Source organism: Lepidochelys olivacea (assembly GCF_965140295.1).
Source record: "Lepidochelys olivacea isolate rLepOli2 genome assembly, chromosome: 2".
Lineage (NCBI taxonomy): Eukaryota > Metazoa > Chordata > Testudines > Cheloniidae > Lepidochelys > Lepidochelys olivacea.
The window spans coordinates 160,445,384-160,464,134 of NC_140412.1; the positions used below are offsets into that span (position 1 = coordinate 160,445,384).

Genomic DNA, 18,751 nt, shown 5'->3' on the forward strand with positions numbered 1-18,751 from the left:
CATAGAGTGAAATCTGCCTCAGCCCTCCTTCCCCACTTTAATATATTAAATATGCTTCTGTGTCACTGTTTCCTCTTCTAATTTTCAGTCCCTGTAGAAGAGTCCTTCCCCTACCTACCTGTTTCTATTGATGCTGCTTTGTTTTACATTCAGTTTAGTATTTTTATATTGTCTGCTTCATGCTGTTTTTGGTTAATGTTTGTCTTTTAAATACTCTCTGATCCAGGGTGTGTGTGCATGTGTGTAATGAGTAAAAATTGTATCAGCCAATCAAAATTCAGGATGCTGGTACTGCCTATAACTATGCTCTTTCTCCATTGCACATTTCCCAATAATCTAATTGGCAGACAATGATTCAACAATTGGACTGCAAGAATTTGCATAATGGCTGGACAGTTCTATGGTAATAACCATGTAGACTTTATGGAAATCCACTTTGGCTATTATTATGGGTAGAACTTGGGGCAGCCATGTTTAGTGGACAAATAGAGGAGGATTTCTGAAAGCAGTAGTCACAGGCCAGGAATTTATGGTTGCCAAGGAAAAGGGCAGGGATGAGGTGGAAAAAAGGCTTGATATTACCAAAGCAGCAATAATTAGGTGTGCACTATTAACTAAGTAATCATATGTTAATCTTAATAAACAGCAAGAACAAAAGCTTTGTAAAGCAAGAGTACCTGCAGACTGTCATTCTAAAATGTTCTCACCAGAGATAATACATCAGGTAATGTCTTCCTGAAAGGCATCCTGGCTTGATTTGAAGTCCTGCTTTTTCAAGCACAAATCAAATTTTGTTTCTGATGTCTGTATTAAGGCTCCAGAACTGATACCTCATGGCTTGGGATTGGTCATATCTTGCTGTATTGTCTCCTGATTGTTCTAAACTTGTATATAAACTTAAAATATGACTTTAATTGGTGTTTTTATATAATTTTGTCCTTTATATAAGAATTAGATATGGTGCTCCTGTCAGCTAACTTCTAAGTTACCTGCCAAAACAAATCTAGTTTTCAGGTGCCTAAATCACAGTTAAAGTTCTTCATCCCAACAGAATCTGAAATGACACCTCTGCTTCCTCCCCGCCTGGTTCACATCCCCAGCATGCGGCTCCCTGCCACGGGCATACTGCAGCTGCACATGCTCCAGCCCAGGCTGAGGGCGCTTAAATTAGCAAACTGGCTGGGGCTCAGGAGCCGCAAAGACCTAGCATCCATCCCCCTTCCCTCCCCCCTGCCTCCTCCAGCTGCTGCTAAGGATGAAGGACAGAGCACTGTAACACCTCCAACTGCATCTGGGATCAGTTAACCCTGTCTAGCACTGGGCCCTTGCTCCATATTGACCACAGTGTGAGTTGTTATATTATGGCTGAGTCGCCAAATCTTCCAAATATCTATCTCTGCCATGTGTAAATGGTTAATTTTAAAATATAATACAATATATTATCCAATTTAAAGTAATTAGCTATTTAACCCATTTTTTTCCCCAGTAGCTTGCATTTGTTTATTAGTTATTGGCCTTTTTCCCTGTTGATTTTCTGTAAATAAATGTTGCAGCACTGAGCTGTCATAGATAAAGTTGAAAACCGATCTGTCTGTATATAATTTTTATTCTCCATTTGAGGTTAATATAGATAAAACCAGTGTTTAAGGGTGTGTGTATATTTTTTAACAATAAGTATGTGTGCCCACAAGATGTATAGCACAGCCCCCTAATTTTCTGTCTAGCCCAACTCCTCTCCCCCCCCACCCCCCAACCAGGAAGAGGCTGGAGCTGACCCCGATGAAGGCTATGTGTGTGGTGGTTGTATTTTAAACAATATGAAGAGTTGGGAGGGACAACAGGAAAATAACCCATGCTTTATTGAGAGAGATTAACTCCACTACATGAAGAGAGTAGATAAGCAATAGAAACTGTTTCAAAGAACTCCATATACAGAATTATTTTGCAGGTATATTTAAATGTAGGCATTTTACTATCTAAATAAACATTTCTTAACCACCTTCCCAGAACTGGTAGCTAAAAATTAATCCTTTTGGACAGACACCTAGGACAGTGGTTCTCAAAGCCAGTCCGCCGCTTGTTCAGGGAAAGCCCCTGGCAGGCCAGACTAGTTTGTTTACTGCCGCGTCCGCAGGTTCAGCTGATCGTGGCTCCCACTGGCTGCAGTTCACTGCTCCAGGCCAATTGGGGCTGCGGGAAGCAGCGCAAGCAAAGGGACATGCTGGCCGCCCTTCTTGCAACCTCCATTGGTCTGGAGCATCAAACTGCGGCCAGCAGGAGCCGCAATCAGCCGAACCTGCGGACATGGCAGGTAAACAAACCCGTCCGGCCTGCTGGGGCTTTCCCTGAGTAAGCGGACCGGCTTTGAGAACCACTGATCTGGGATGTAGATTTCATCAAAAGATCAAATCATTTCTGAAACAGACATAAATTACACTTTAAAATATGCAGTGTTTTCTCAGACCTGAAGAACTCTGCATAAGCTCAAAAGCTTGTCTCCCTCATGAACAAATGTTGGTCCAATAAAAGAAATTACCTCACTCACCTTCAAGAGACGGTAGTTTTCATGTCAGTTATATTCAATATGGTATTAAATTCCCATCCACCCAAGTAAAACAGAGGGCCTCAATACATATATTAATTTTCTTTCAACTGATGCTTTTCATAAATAATACAAATCTACACTGACAGATGGTATGCTGTGTACCACAGAGAATTAAAGGGATCTAAATTATCCAGTTTGTACTAACACATCGGTTTGGTTAACGAGTTTATTAAATAAAGTTAAAATAGAAAATGTTGTTAAAGGGGAAAAGTGCAAATAAAATATCTTATGCATGTGGGACTAATGTTTCGGTTTAGAAATAAACAAGTCTATTGAAATGAAAAGATACGATTTTATTTTCCTCTAAAGATACTAGTCACTTGTTGAATGCAATCTCCATTTACATAAACTCCTCCTTTCAGTCAGTTAAGATTGAATATTAGACGCTGTTTACTGTCTTCAATTAATCAGCAAACATTAAAGATAAAAAGGGAGAATGTTTAACAGTTAGTAATTTGTTGATCTCAAGTGAACTTCCTGTAAACTTTTCCCAGAATGCATTCTGGGGTGAAACCCTGGGCTCCTTTGAAGTCAAAGGCATTTTGCCATTGATTTTAATGGAGAGAGGATTTCAGCTGCCATATTTAGACACAGAATGAAACAAGCTTAAATACTCGTTTCTGGGCACTTTATCCAAGGAACCTCTTGTAATGTAATTTTGAGTGTTATTTCTGTTCTGCACAGGGTAGGTTCTTCCTCTTGTCAGCAGCATCCCTTGTTTACTAGTGTCCTAAGAGGCTGATTTCAATAGACCTCTTGTTGTTCTCTGCATAATATATAGTTATGGTAATATTTGTATATTCATAAATACTTCTGTCAATGTGAGCATTCTCAGTGTTTTGCAAACTGTGGGTCATTTTTCCTAACAAATATGTATATCCTATTCCAGTTAACATCAAAATAACCCAAGGGTTGGGTGTAGGTATCTAGGGGCAGACCTTGACTTCATGTATTATCTTTCATTCTATCTGCCACTGAAATACAGCCATATTTTGGGACAAAACAGCAGCCATAGGCCCCGACACCTTCGGTTTTTCTGGGGCTGGAACATCCAATGGGGAAAAAATAGTGGGTGCTCAGCACCCACCAGCCACAGCAGTTCCCCCACCCCCACTCATCAGCTGATGTGGGAGCACTGCTGTTCTCACCTGACAGCTGATGAGAAGTGGTGCCACTGCCAAACAGCTGTTTAGCGGCTCAGAAAGGAGCTGAGGGGAGGGTGGACAGGAGCCTCAGGGAGGGGTGGAGTGGGCGCAGGAAGAGGTGGAGCTAGAGTGGGGCCTTCGGGGAGGGGGAGGAGTGTGGGCAGGGCCTTAGGGTGAAGCACAGTTTGAGCCCCCCGGGGAAAAAGGAAAAAGCGCCTGGGACAGCAGCCATTTGACATCCTAAAATCTATTGTATACTATTGCAACAGGCTTGGAAGTGATGAACATCTTTCCTGTTTTAAGTGATTTTTAGGTAGAAAGAATGGATATTTTTATACATCATCTTGGGGGGGAAAAGTAGAAACCTCATCAAAAGATGAGGAGGTATTAAAATATCCTGGCTTCCAAATTCATATGCCACTTTTTCTATATCTCTGTGTCAGTTAGTAACTATCTTTTGATTTTAGTCCAGAAAATAACTGAGATGCTTTTTGGGGGCAAAGAAGGGAGGCGGGAAGCTAGAAGGCTTTTCAGAAGTAAAAAAACAAGAAGGGTGTGTGTGTGTGGTGTGTGTTTTTTTTTTTTTTTTTTTTTTTTTTCTGGAGCTCTTCAAACCCCTTTTCCTGATTAAATTCAAATTTAAAAAAAAAACTTTTTGGCTAGGGATTAAGCATGAGAAATTTGAAGCAGAAAGTTAGAGGGATAAAGGGTGTCCAGATTAGTTTTATAATTGAAAGTATCTCACATCCTCACCTACCAAGTTACTGTTTTAGCACCATAGTAATATATATTTTTTTCGAGTGTCAAGGATTCTAGTTAAGAGCTTAACTGAGCCTTAAATCCTTGTGGAAAGGAAAGAGCTTTTAAAATACTTACTAAATGCTAATCTTAATCATATTCACCATTATTAAAACTTGAAATAGGTTGAAATATTTACATGACGTGAAATGAAAGACTAGCAATGGTCCTGAGACACTCTAAAAAAATGGGAGAATAATTGCCAAAGATTAAGAAAGCAGAAATGGCTAAACAAGAAAAGACCTTAGTGTCCAGTTAGATTTTTCTTTTTCATTAGAATAAGCTTTTCTTTCAAAAATTTAAAAATGAACTGAGACTTAAGTGCAACAAAATGGAAAGAAATATTTAAATACGTTGAAACTTAAGTTCTTGTATTTGAGGTTAAGGAAGCTTCAAACTTTCCCATGCACACTGCTCAGGCCTTACTAATTCTTGAGACTGATTAGTCAGTAAGACTTGGGGCAACATTAGTGTGTGTGTGCGCCATATAAACACAAAACAAAAAAATAATCCCTGCCCCCAAAGAGTTTATGATTGAAGTATCTTTAAAAGAAAAGAAATGGTGTTAAAATAGGTTACTTTAATTTCAAAATATACAAAGTTTTGATCATCTCTTTACATGTGGAGTACCTGCCTTCCTCGTCTACACTACAAACTTATGTTGGTATAACTACGTCACTCAGGGGTGTGGAAAATCCACATTCCTGAGTGATGCAGTTATAACAACCGAACTCGCAGTGTAGACAGCGCTATGTCGACAGGACGGCTTCTCCCGTCGACATAACTAATGCCTCTCAGGGAGGTGGGGTACTTACGCTGAAGCTCTCCCATCTTCACTAAGCGGCACAGCTACATCACTTCTGCAGTGCTGTAAGTGTAGACAAGCCCTCCTGTATTTTGCTGATTATGAGCTAAAAACTTACTGGGAAAGCACTTAGTGATGGCTGCGACACAAACTCCTTAGAGAAATAAAGCCATTCCCATGAGCTTATGGACAAAATGGACTTGCCATGGTATATACTGTAGCTTTTAAATTTGCTCAAGTGACTTTTGTGCTTCACATTGGTAAATCTAGTCTGTATGGGAGGTTAGGATTTAATATTAAGAAGCTAATATATTGTACTTTTTTATCTTAGGAATGACCTACCTTGACCATGCAGGTACAGCACTTTTTCCACACAGTCTTCTTAAGGAGTTTACTGATGATCTCAGTAAAAATATTTATGGTAAGTACCAAGCAACTTTCTCATAGGCTAACATCATTTACAGTGTTTCCTGTTACTGCAAGAGTATTTACATTCTATATACTGCAGTGATCAAGTGACAAATATGATGGTCTTTGTCATAGTTTGGGACAACTGCACCTCCTCAACCATCACCTCTATTGGTCAGAGACATACGTCTCACTCCTTCCTGGCAGGGTTTTTTCCCATACTGCACAGTTCCCTCTCTACATTATGGTATTCCCAGCAAGCCAGATCACCTAAACATGCCAGCATCTGTTTTGCTTTCTCTCAAGAGGCTATGAACAGTGGAATTGCCACAATTATAAATTACCACACACCTCAAGGTGAAAGCATTACAGAGAACCTTAAAAACAATAAAAGAACATGCATGCTAAAAGCTTGCCCAACATCACCCCCATTCCAACTTCAGGTTTTGGTAGGTGTCATCCCTTCAAAACCCACAACTGGGTTTTCCCTGTGGTTAGGAGTTCATAACTGTCTCAGATTCAGAACTAAAACAACAATGAATAGTTCACTCTTTCCTTTATATGGCTTGGGCCTTTGATCTTGGCCTCATGTAACAGGTGATCAGCAGACAGTGGCCTGCTGATCCAGCTTCAAAAGGCTGGGTTTTGGCATACGGTTTACACCCCCACACACACACATGGAATTTCCATTGACCTCCCCCTACATGTTCCTCAGACAAACCACTTTATACTTTTTGTTCTAAAAAGTCCATTCTTGTCTGGCACTTTCTTCTATATCATCCTTTGAACCCCCAGATCTCACATTTATCTCCCTCCTTGAGAGGTGACATACAATCCAGGCTCACAATAATACATAAACCATTCATTTAATATAATGGACCCCAAAGATACTTACACTTAATTCAGTGAGGTCTTCCAAGGATATTGTAGGAAATTGCTACATCAGTTAGTCTTACCTTGACTTTGGTCCCAGCTCTGTCACTAACTCACTGAGTAACCCTGAGAAAGGCACATAAACTCTCCATGCCATTTTGTCCAGACATGCAGAGGGGTCCTCTAGACACAGGTTTTTTTGTCCTGTTTCATGTGCAGAGGGAGGCAAGTCAGTCCTCTTTGTGGGTATCTCAGCAGTTTAAGGACTTGCATGGGCAGGAACTGGGCTGCCAGAAAGTGAGTGGCCTCATCTTGGGTGGACGCTTTGTTTCTGGTATGTGCTCCCTGCAGCTCTGAGCACATGATTGCTGGCTTGGGAACTAGCCATTATCATTTAACCAGAAAGCCATAGCCTTTAAGGCAAGGGACACATCAACATATTTGTGGGGTGTAATACTGAGGTCACCTGTGTGCAGGGTTGGATTTAGGGACAGGCGACCCAGGTGACTGCCTGGGGTGCTAGGCTTGGGGGGCATCCGGCTCAGGGTGCTGTTTTTGTTAGCAACAAAAGGAAAAATCGAATATTCTAAGTACGTTTCAGATATATTCATGTTTTGAATGAGAATAAAATAAAATCTCTAGACTGCTGTAGCCAAGGTTACGACAATGGCATAAACGTGAAGGGAAGAAACAGTGGCATCCAGGCAAGGATCCTTGCACTGAATCCAAGAGCTTTCTTTCTGCCTTGTGGCTGCCATTCCCTCAACATGGCGGCATCATCTTCTTTAGATTCATTCTGTCTCTTAGGAGTACTGCAAAGGATATACGTCCTATTTTCAGCATCAACTCTCAGGAGTAAGATCCTCATCAATAATGTTACAAATCTGACTGTGAAGCCACTAAGTGACACACTCTGGGAGAGATACATGGACAGTGTAAGGCACCAAGTGACTGAGGTTTATGATGCCCTAATGGAACTGGTGCAGTCGAGTAAAGCTGAGGCCAGAATTTGACGTGTGGTGCAAAGCCTGGCAAACCAGATCATTAACTTCATGTTTCTGGTCTCAATTGTGGTTTGGCACAACCTCTTTTTTCCCAAGTAAATATTGTAAGCAAAGCATTACAAACTCAGTCAATGGACATCGCAACTGCTACTACTTTGATGAGAAGCTACCTTGATTTCGTTGTGGCCCATAGAGACAACAAATTTGAAGATGTCATTACTGCTGACAAAGAAATGGCGGAAAACTTAGGAGTTGAGCTTATCTTCAAGGAAACTCGTATTCCTGAGATTTGGTTACGAGAGCAGAGATGAGGTGATGGAAAGCTTAGAAGAAAAATTCAAGAGGGAGGTCTTTTTGCTCTTATTGACACTACTCAAGTGTCCATCAAAGATCTGAAGAATTGAAGCACCATGAAAAGACCTGTCTTTTTTTTTTTTTTTTTTTTTTGGTACGATGACCTTAGTAAGCTGCTGGTGGACAGGAAAACATTCTTTAACAATTGTACAGAACTCCACTGGGCGCTGACACATGGGGGATGTTCAGACGTCAATGCTAAAGACCTGTATGTTGAACTGAACAACATTAATCACATTTTATAATATGGGAAGCACTCTCTAGTCCAAGTTCTCAAATTCATTCATGAGCTGAAGGACACTTCCTAATGTGTGGATAGCTTTGTGAATTCTTCTCATGTTGCAGGTCAGTCGTGAATGGTGAGAGCACCTTTTAGAAGCTCAGGCTCATTAAAACATATCAATTGACAATGGCCAATGAGAGACAGACATCACTTGAAAGTGCAATTGGCCAGTCTTGGGATCTCTGACACTGAGCTTCAGTTTGTGAGGGCAAAGGGGAGAAAAGCGACCCTTTGAACAAAAGGACTAGGGTTAACATTCTAAGACTGTCACCTACTTTAATACTGGTCCACCCAATGTTGGTGCACACCAATTTCTTGATGTTAGTATACTTCCGTTCTTAAAATTAAAATTTTTTTGTAAGTTTAGAGGAAATTGAATTTGATTTGCTTACATATGGCATGATTTACAGATCCCAGTGTGCAAATTTATCATTTTCTATGACCGGGATAAATCATGCATGCAAATCGAGCATCAAAATCATGGAATGGGCTACAAATGTAAGAAAGATAGTCAAAAGTTTAACAAATGCAGTGGGGGCACTGAAGACATTCCTTGCCTGGGGTGCCATTTGGTCTAGGGCTGGACTTGCCTGTGTGCCACAGATGGATTCTGGCTGGTGCTCATTTTGTACACAACTGCTTCTTCTCCCTCTCCATTGCCGTGACAGGGAAGCAGAGAACAGAATTTAGAATGCAGCTAAGTTACACCAAGACTTAGAAATAGTTCTTTGTGTAGAGGCTTTAGCTTGAAATGTAGACCTATGAATGAGTATTACAATAGTATAAGTTGATTTGATCTTAGCAATGTGCTTTTATTTCAGAATTTTTTTTATTCAAGTGCATATTAGTGATAAAAATTAATGCTCAGTCACCATACCCATTATAAAGCCTAATATTTGTCTAATCTCAACTATTTCAAATAACCTTGAGCTGAAATTTGATATATAAATTTTAAAAAGTCTGTTAAATTAGTGAGTTACTTCACATGCATGAGCATTAGACTAACTGCTTAAACCAGAAGTTTATCGGATCTGCAGTTGTTATGGAAGAATGAACTAAATCCTAATATTTTCCCCCTTTAATCAAAATTGATTAAATTTCAATTACAGGGCCAGTTTCTCTCCCCTGTTACTCATGCAACCTCATTTAGTGCTGCTGGGTGACACAGGTGTAAAGGACAGTATTAAGACACCCACGTAAGTAAGGGTAGACCTTGGTTGCAGATCTTATTTTTTGGTGATTATTCACAGGTCTAAAGGACCACAAGTTGCTGAAAGCTGGGGGGGAGAATAGTTACTTCTAAATTAGATACAACTACGAGAGCCCAAGGAACCTATTTTATAGTCCATTTTCACAATGAAACTTCACTCTAAGCTAGAATTGTATTCTGTTTAAAGTCTCTATACTCTAATCCCTGCAACACTAAAACTCAGTGATATTTTTTTAGAAACTATGTAAAATAGCTAAGGCCATGCCCTTTTACTGCAAAAATTATATGGATCTAACAATTTAACTTTGTTTTTTAATTTTATTTCTCAAATGTTTAGTCATTAGGTGAATGTAAGTGCTTATTAACATGAAAGAGTGATGTGCTTGCCTTCAGGTCCACATACTTTCTCAATCTACCACACTAACTTCAGTGAAAGCTTATTGCCCATGTTTTAACTTCTGAACAGACCTTGCAAGTTTGTTTTGAATAGTGTGAAGCTGGCTGATAATTTTGTGATGGAGTGGATATACACTAGGACCTGCAGTCAAACCACAAAAATCTTTCCCATTTAAAACATAGGATAGATTTTTTTTTTTTAAACCCTTCCAAAAATTAATTGGCTGTCACTTCAACATACCATACCTTTTAACCCTCTGTTATTTGCTTCTTAACTTACGTGTGTGTATTACACATGCATTCTCTATAGCTTCCTCCTAGCAGAATAGTACAGCTGTAACTTCCTTCTAATGGAACTCTTACAATTAGATCAATTACTAATATCTGCCAGCTGAAGTTTCAAGGTCTGTCATAATTGCTTTCTTCTGTTATTTCTCTCCTCTTGACTAACTACTCTCAGGAGCTTCAGGGCAACACTGAAATATTAACTTTTTGTCATCTTTTCACTGGCTTGGTCTAGTACTTTGATAAAGAGAAAAATATTAACAAAACTGATTAATGATTGACTTCTATGTCTGTCTCCTAGGCAACCCTCATAGTCAGAGCATCAGCAGCAAGCTGACGTATGACACTATTGAGCATGTCCGATACAGGTAGAATAATCTATTTTATTTAGCATTTTGATTTCCAATGTACTGTTTGGATTATTCCTTGGAGTTAGTCATTTTGGTGTATCGTTTGTTGCATGTGATAGTACATCTAGTTCCAAAGTTCCATGAAGCATTGGTCAGGCTCATGTTGGAGGGATTAGGGGATCACCAATGCTTCCCCCCCCACCTCTCAGTATCACACCTGTATTTATGTAATTACATGATAATGGAGCCCGAGCCTGCAGTTGCATTAGGATGTTAGGGATGAAACGTTAACCCTGTTCTGGAGGTAGTGATTAACAAGATGGTGTGAGGGTTCAAATGCCGGAGGCATTCTAAAAATGACCTAATGGACTACAGGAATTTGTACATTACTTTACAGAAATTACTAAATTACTTAAAATAGCCTTAGTTTTAGGGAGAACAAAGAATATTAAATGGAGACTGAGATACTAAGTGCTTTTTGTTCTGGTTTAGAGCGGGAGCTCAAATATAAGACCATCCCCATCTCCAAATAATTCTGAAATAGATAGGCTAAGAATTTTCTCTTAGCCATTAATTTACCAAAATAGAAGGAAGCTGGGATTAGTTTAGTCAGCCATTGGTTTTAATTGGTGGCACTGGCAACTATAAAATTAAATTTATGTAGGTAGCTAAGTATAAAAACACTTTCATAGTATAACAGTATGCTCTGGGCCTTTGTCTTTAATGCACTGTTTGCCCAAAGCATAGTGGTCTTGGCCCTTATTTTGTATAACCTCTTATAAACCACAGTATATCCCAAAGCACTTTACAGAATTCAAATCCATAAAGCCATACCATTGTGATTTTTGAAAGTGTTCTAATTCTGAATCAACAAAATCTGTAACTTATCCTTTTGCTCTTTGATCTCATAATGGAGATTTACAAAAGTATAAAATGATACAATCTGTCCTGAAGAGATTGTAATCCTGAACCCCATTGGACAGAGGCTGTTGCAGGTATAAGCAAAAGCTAAATTTTCAGAAATTAAGGAAAGCAGGATTTGGGTCATGGAAGCATCTGAGTAAAAACAGCCTGTGCTCTTCTGCCCCCATGCAGACATGTACTAGACTATATCTAATAGGCTTTGTCAGCCAGTTAATGGTCAACTTTCTAACAGTCTATTTTCCAATAAAAGTTTGAAAAGCACAATCATCAAAACAGCTTATTCATAAAGGTTCAGGAAAAGAGTCCAAAAAAAAAAAAAACCCTCTGTAAATCAGCTATCAAAAAAGCAATAAAATATATTTTTTTAAAAAAATCTCTACTTTCATGACATTGCTTGATTTTGATTTGTTGCAATGTGACAAGATGATGAGGCAGGCATCTGTATTCTACATCACCACCGCCATCTTCTATTTCCTCAATAGAGGAAAAGGTCCAGCTGGCAGATTTAGATTTTTTTTTTTAAAATGCTTGTTTGCTTGTTTCATGGTCTCAGTGTGTATATATAATGTCTTCTGCAGTTTCCACGGTATGCATCCGATGAAGTGAGCTGTAGCTCACAAAAGCTCATGCTCAAATAAATTGGTTAGCCTCTAAGGTGCCACAAGTACTCCTTTTCTGTTTGCTTTTAAATCTATTTGAGCAGAAACTCTACTTAGAAAATGGCTTTTAGAAAAGGTCACAATATTCTGACATAACCACAATGGGGCAGCCATTTTAGATGGGTTTTTTCTCTCTGACAGAGGATCCAAGCAACTATATTAAAACAGAAATTAAGCTTTTATGTTTTACATTAACAGGACACACACCCCCGTACTGCTTTCCGCAGCCCCATTGGCCTGCAGCGGTAAACCGCAGCCAGTGGGAGCTGTGATCGGCCAAACCTGCGGACGCGGCAGGTAAACAAACTGGCCCGGCCTGCCAGGGGCTTTCCCTGGACAAGCAGTGCCCCAAGTTTGGGAAACATTGCTCGATATACTAAGTGACAATATTGCAAACAGACACCTAGCTAATGATGCTACAATATTTATCTCACAACAGCCTTAAATAAATGCTAAAAGTTCCTTACTGTACTTAGCTGATATCTTGTGCATTGGAAGCATGCGCCTTTCTGTTCATCCATGATATGGAAATACCATCGCTCCAGTTTCTTTCGTGAAGGCTAAAGAGTGTGACTGTAATTCACACCTCTGGTGCTGTATAAATACCTGAGGTTACAAGTTTAACAGTTGTTACATTGTTTTTAGTTAGTTGTTAGAGTATTTGTTTCTCACGCAGGCATATGAAAATGTTTGCTTTCTGAATATTTTAAAACAGTTGCTCTTTCAAATCTTGAACTTGCGATCTCAGACATTGCATCACTGTTCTCTAGTCATTAAATCAGACAACTGCATGAGAGGATGTTAATTTTTCTATATCTATATAATGTATTAAAATATAGGGTCAAATCATCAGCTGATGTAAGTTGACATATCATTGAATTCAATGGGACTATGACAGTTTGTGCAATCAAAGGCCTGACTGGAAGATTAAAAAAACACAAGTAGAGGTCAGGAATTTAAATATAGTGGGGGGGGAAATCAAGAAATTTCCCCAGCAAAGGTTTCAACACCAAACTTGGATCTCCTATTTATCTCCAAGACAATAAATAGTACAGAATGGGGTGTGATCCAGAGAATGGTCCTGATCCTGCTCTGATTGAAGTCAATGGGGTTTTTGCAATTGAGTTAAAGGGGAACAAGTTTTGGGTCCAGAACTAGACCAATGTACTTTTCATGACCGCTTTCTCTCCAGATATGCTGAAAAGAACTCAGTAACCTTTTTATAGGTCTAAAGAAACTACAGGAGATGAATAATTTCTCTTGCCTGGGAATATTAATTGAAAATGTGAAATAGGAGTAAAATTCATTATTATGAAAATGGTTGTGCCTCTGTAGCAATATATACAGTTAAGTATTATTGGGTTTTGCCCAGAAAATAGTCTTACATTTTTTGGATAATTTCTTCTCATGTATTTCAATAAACCACTTAGTAACATGCAGAGCTTTAGTTTGCTACCCTGTATGGATAGCATACATTATTTAATCAAATAAATGGTGAGTTTCAGTGCCAGACTTATTTTTAAGAATAGTTATTGTGGTTTCTGGAATATGATACACAAGATCAGAAATCTTTCTCTACCATAGTTCTCCAGGGCTAAGCAATTTCTGTGTCAAAAAACAGCAATGTTGGAATGGTTACATACATGGAAATTGCTTGACCTTTCATACGCAGTAAGAAACAGACCCAGTATCTTCTTAGTATTGATTTGTCCTTTCTAAATGTCACTAACTGGAGACTGTATGGATGAGTGAAATCTGAGCACTACATTCTGCCCTTCCTAATGGTGCACAGCTGCATGGAAACCCTGTTTAGAAATCAGGGTGACTCAATTCTTTTACAATACTGGGTTTATAAAAGTCTTTCTTTAGCTAATGCTGCTGCCTTCGGTCCAGCTGGCCATACTGAAGTAACAGCACTTCTATTTTTCAGTAAGGAGAAATGCTACACGTTTAAAGAGCTAAAGGTTCCATGCTCCTCAGTGAGTTGTTTCCACTTAAGAGAGCAGAAACACCTGAAATTCTTCCATCTGGAGGGGTTTTCTTCTTTATCCCAGCCCTGCTGAATTAGCCACTTGCAAGCTTTGCACATTTAAGGCTGTGCATATTCAACTCAACACTAATGTCAAAAGTCAAACCAATAGAAGCTGAAGTCAGTATGATGACTGTCACTAGGGTACATTTTGATGTCCTTAGCAATACAGGATAATTAGAGGAAAAAACAGTTTTGGGGAAGGGCCTGATAATTTTGTGGGTGAGGGAGGTGCTCATTTTTCTGCAGGGTTCATATATCCAATATCAGTCATGCACAGAAGGCACAATCTCAAGTGTGCATGGAGATGTCTTATGCACTGTTGTCATAGCTGTGTTGGTCCCAGGATAGTAGAGGGACAAGGTAGGTGAGGTAATATCTTTCATTGGACAACCAACTTCTTTTGCTGAGACCAGCTTTTGAGCTTACACAGAGCTCTTCTTCAGGTCTGGGAAATGTAGCATGCACGTAGGAGAGCGGGGGAAAAAGCCATTGTGCCCATATAGACTGAACCCATGACCTGAATTAATGTTCCATAACGCATTGAATGACAACAAAATGGTGATGTAAACCATTCTGTTCAACAAAGCACCACTTTCAATTTTCCCTCCAGCATACAGCCTTTCACCTATTTGCTGAAACACTTTTTTTTCTAAATACAAAAGAGGAATTCCCATGGGAGTTAAGTGCCTAAATAACTTTTGAAGATTTGGGCCTCAGTTTTGCCAACACTTGTCTTTGTGGTTCATTCCTTTAGGGACTGCTCATTGTGGCAAATACTGAACTGGCTAGTAAAAATTTGCAGGCAGGCCTATAGGTACCATTCTACAGGAATAAATTGGCAGACCAACCCATTATGCTTGGAATTACATTCACTTGCAACGTAAGAGCCATTGAAACACCTTTTTATTCCACTTTGTTAGGTCAGCTTCTGGACTCTCATCTCTGGTGATAAATTCATTAACTGTTAACGTTATGTTCTAAAGCTCCTACTTATCTGTTTTCTCACTGCTAGCAAGCTTTATGGCATCTGCACTCCCTATAAAGAGACTGCAATAAATAACATCTAAACATTCATAATGTTTCTGTGTTGGCATGCTAAGAAATCCCAGTTACATAATCTGAAATGCTAAATGTGTTAAAAAATCAGTTAAATATGTAAAATATTATAAAATCTGGAGGCTGCACCTGATAACATTCTGCAACACACAGGGTTGTTTCTTTTTAATGGCTTTATTCAGACAAATCTCCCATTGATTATAACCAGAGATTTATTTACATAAGGTGTACAGGATTGTGCTCTACATTTTTGTGTGTGTGTGTATTTAATGTGCCCATGAATATGAATGTAAGGACCAACCAGGAAGTAATTGTGACCACCCTTCTACTTCCTCTGAGGCTTATAGGTAAGAAGACTAGGTGAAACATGTAATTCAGTATTGGGGGGGGGGGAGGGGGAGGGAAATCTCAATTTGGAATTTTGAGTCTGATTACCTCTGTGATGGACTTGGAGGTACTTTCATGATTTATGAATTCTGTATGTTGACCTGGGTAGTGGGAGGTTTACTGTGTGAATATAATTTAGTTTAATGTGTGCTGTTGGGGGACAATGAGCAAGAAGGAAAAAAATGCTTCAAGATGCCTCCGCAATCACTTAAGAGACCATGATTAGCTTTGATTTTTACCTCTTGCTCCAGCCAAACTAAAAACTGGTTTTGACCAGAAAGGCCAAGGCCAGGGAATGAAGAAGAGAACATCAGTACTTTAAAGAGTGAGTCTCTTTAAAGAGTGGGGCAGTTGTTCAGGGGAAATATAGTGAGACCCAGGGTTCCTGCTGGGAAGTATATGAAGAAGTTAGGCCTGCCTACATTACCACACAGGATGGTAATCCTTTAGGGAAGAGAGACTTGTGTAGGCTGTTGTGTTTAAAATCTTTTTTTCTCTAAAAGCTTTGTTCCTACTGCACAATAAACAATAGCTTAAGAAGGTGGTTTGGGGTTCCTGTATACACCACTGGTCACAGATTGCCACAGGGAAGAATTGCGGGTGCTCAAACCTGGCCAGCCCTGTTTGGTAAGCATGGTTGATACATAAGGTACTATACCCTAGTGCCAGGTTTAAGAGTGGGAGAATCATGGGATTGATAAAACCATGAGGCCTTACACCTAAAGGGATGTGCTCTAAGAGACCAGAAAGGGGACACAGGTGCAGTTATAACCTATTCTGCCTTTTCTAGAATCCAGACTGCAACAGTCAAGCCAGATTGACACCCCCTCTGATGAAGGAACTGCCTCTGTGGCAGTGAAGTCAAGCTTTACCTGGATGGATTTCTAAATTGTTCCCTAGAACAAAGTAAATGTTTTTAACTCAAGTTCTGAATGAGAGAGATGGGCCTATGACCTTCAGTTCTTCTCTTGCATTTGAAGAAAAGCCACAAATCTGCTATAATATTGCTGGGCCAAAGTAGCAACAGAGTTTAAAAAATGTACAGACCAGAGAAGACCTATTGAATTGAGAAACACAGAAGTTACAGGTTGAGGTGATTAAAATTCTGCAAGAGAGAAACAAATACATTTCGTAGGCTCAGAAGAATGGATGAGTGTTGATGATGGATAAAGATAAGACAAAATTGGGAGTGGTAAACTAATTGGGGATGAGGTGAGAAACGGAGAGCCCAATGATGTGCAGGGATCATGGTCTGCCAATTTTCAGCAAAGCCAGATCAGAAGAATCATGCAAGTCTGGGTGATGCTGTTGAAGATACAGTAACAGAAGGGGTGCTATTGACTGCATTAAAAACCAGGTTTGATTGAACATCTAACTTGATTGACTTGCTCTGGATTCCAGAAAAGGCAGCATGTGTTTATAAAAGCAAAGGGGAATGACACAGGGACATCTCAGATAACTGGAGGAAAGCAGAGGAACAATATAGGTTAGATCTTCGGTTCAAAGATTAGATACATTTGTATAGTCCAGAATGGATTGCCGCACATAGTTTACTGAATTGGTGTTATGCTTTTGGCGGGAGGGCATGGGGCAGAATCGTTAGAAATTGCTGGAAGCCAAAGCATTTGCTTTTCTCTGCAGAATGCTTTTGTTTTAGTGTCATACCAGAATAATGTTGAAGAGATGATCTGTAAAGTGGATGAGATTGATTTGAGCGCCAAACTGAGCAAAAAGAGCACTTCTACAGAGGTAACTCCTACATCTTCTTGAAAGGAAAAATCATTTGATTGATCTGATGCTCTGTTGTACAGAGCAACTAGTTCTTTAGAGTAAAATGCATTGGCTTTCATGTGTGGCTTGAAAATGCACCGCAAATGTCAGTAAAAACTTCATGGAACTTTGCAGATTGTTGCCAGTCATATAGAATTTTCTTTTGACTTAAGAAAAACCTCTCCTTTTTATTATGCCCAATCAATCTGGAAGAAATCCTGACTTTTATCCTGCTACACAGTTCAGTGATTCAAGTTTCTGAGCTGCTTTAAGGATACTGTTTCTTGTGTTATGATTGCTGCAAGTAATGAAAAGGAAGAATTCCTTCAAGAAGCAATCTGAGCCATGATAGGATGTAGGAGCATGAAAGATGTGTATAGAGTTGGGCAACATCTGTGCCCATAATTGCTGCTTTTTTTTTGTGAGGGTTAATAACCAGTTAAGAATTTAGTGTTTCGGGGTCTAATTTTTGAATGTATCTAGATTTTTTGTTTGTGTTTCGGAGCAGGAGGAAAAATGTGTTATGACTGGTCTTATGGGAGATTCTTCAGCTGAGTAATATGTTTCTAATATTTAGAATTCCTTTTTTAAAAGGTAAGCCCATTTCAGAGTAAGATGTGCCCATCATGAAATCTTTATGAAAACTCCTGCTTGTAATCTGTTCACAGTTCATCCAACAGTGTCTAGTTTAACACTGCCATTTCTCAGCCATCCTGCTATTCTCTCTGTATTTAATTTCCTTTGCCTTTTTTAAAGGTAATTTTAGCTTTCTCTGATCATTCATTTTGAAGTTTATAAAGTGATCTCTGTGGATTTACATTGAGTTTTTTCCTGAAGGCACATAAATCAGTGCCCATATTGTGGTAGGAGAGATTCTAAAGCCACCAAACACCCATGTTCTACTTGCTTAAAAAACCTGGCAGTCTATTTGTTTATGGTTTCGGACTATAAAGATTTATGACAGCATTGTTTAGCAATGCACAACAGTGACAGAACCAAAGATGCTCAAAAGCGCTAAACTCAAGATCCGGAATGCAATGCCGAGGCTTTGCATGCTGGACCCCAGACCCATTAATGTGGGAGATATTTGTGCTGACCTATCTTTGTCCTGTTTGAATCAAGTGTCTGGCTATTGCTAGTGAAATACTTGGCTTCGTAGAACACTATGAACAAGCAATACTCATACTCAGTAAATTGTACTGAAGGGACGAGTATGCCTCTCCTCCTGAACAGTGAGTGAGTAGCACCTCAACCGTCCTCCAATCTGCCATCCCCTCCAAGTACCACTGAGAAGTGTGACCCAGTCACCTTCCACTCTCTGACCCTTGTAAAATACCATATCCTCCAAAAGAGCCTCCAGCTATCCCTTTCCAGCTGCTGATTCATCTCTCCCACCTTTCAAATGCT

At 39.4% G+C, this 18,751-nt stretch overlaps 1 protein-coding gene across 1 annotated transcript in view; it reads left to right on the forward strand.

Annotated features, from left to right (window-relative positions):
* The window catches only part of MOCOS (molybdenum cofactor sulfurase), a 421,823-nt gene that overhangs the window by 41,879 nt on the left and 361,193 nt on the right, over positions 1 to 18,751 (forward strand). Inside the window, exons 2-3 of the mRNA XM_084620329.1 lie at positions 5,685 to 5,774; positions 10,468 to 10,534. Coding sequence (XP_084476455.1) covers positions 5,685 to 5,774; positions 10,468 to 10,534 — 157 coding nt within the window. The remainder of the gene's footprint in view (positions 1 to 5,684; positions 5,775 to 10,467; positions 10,535 to 18,751) is intronic.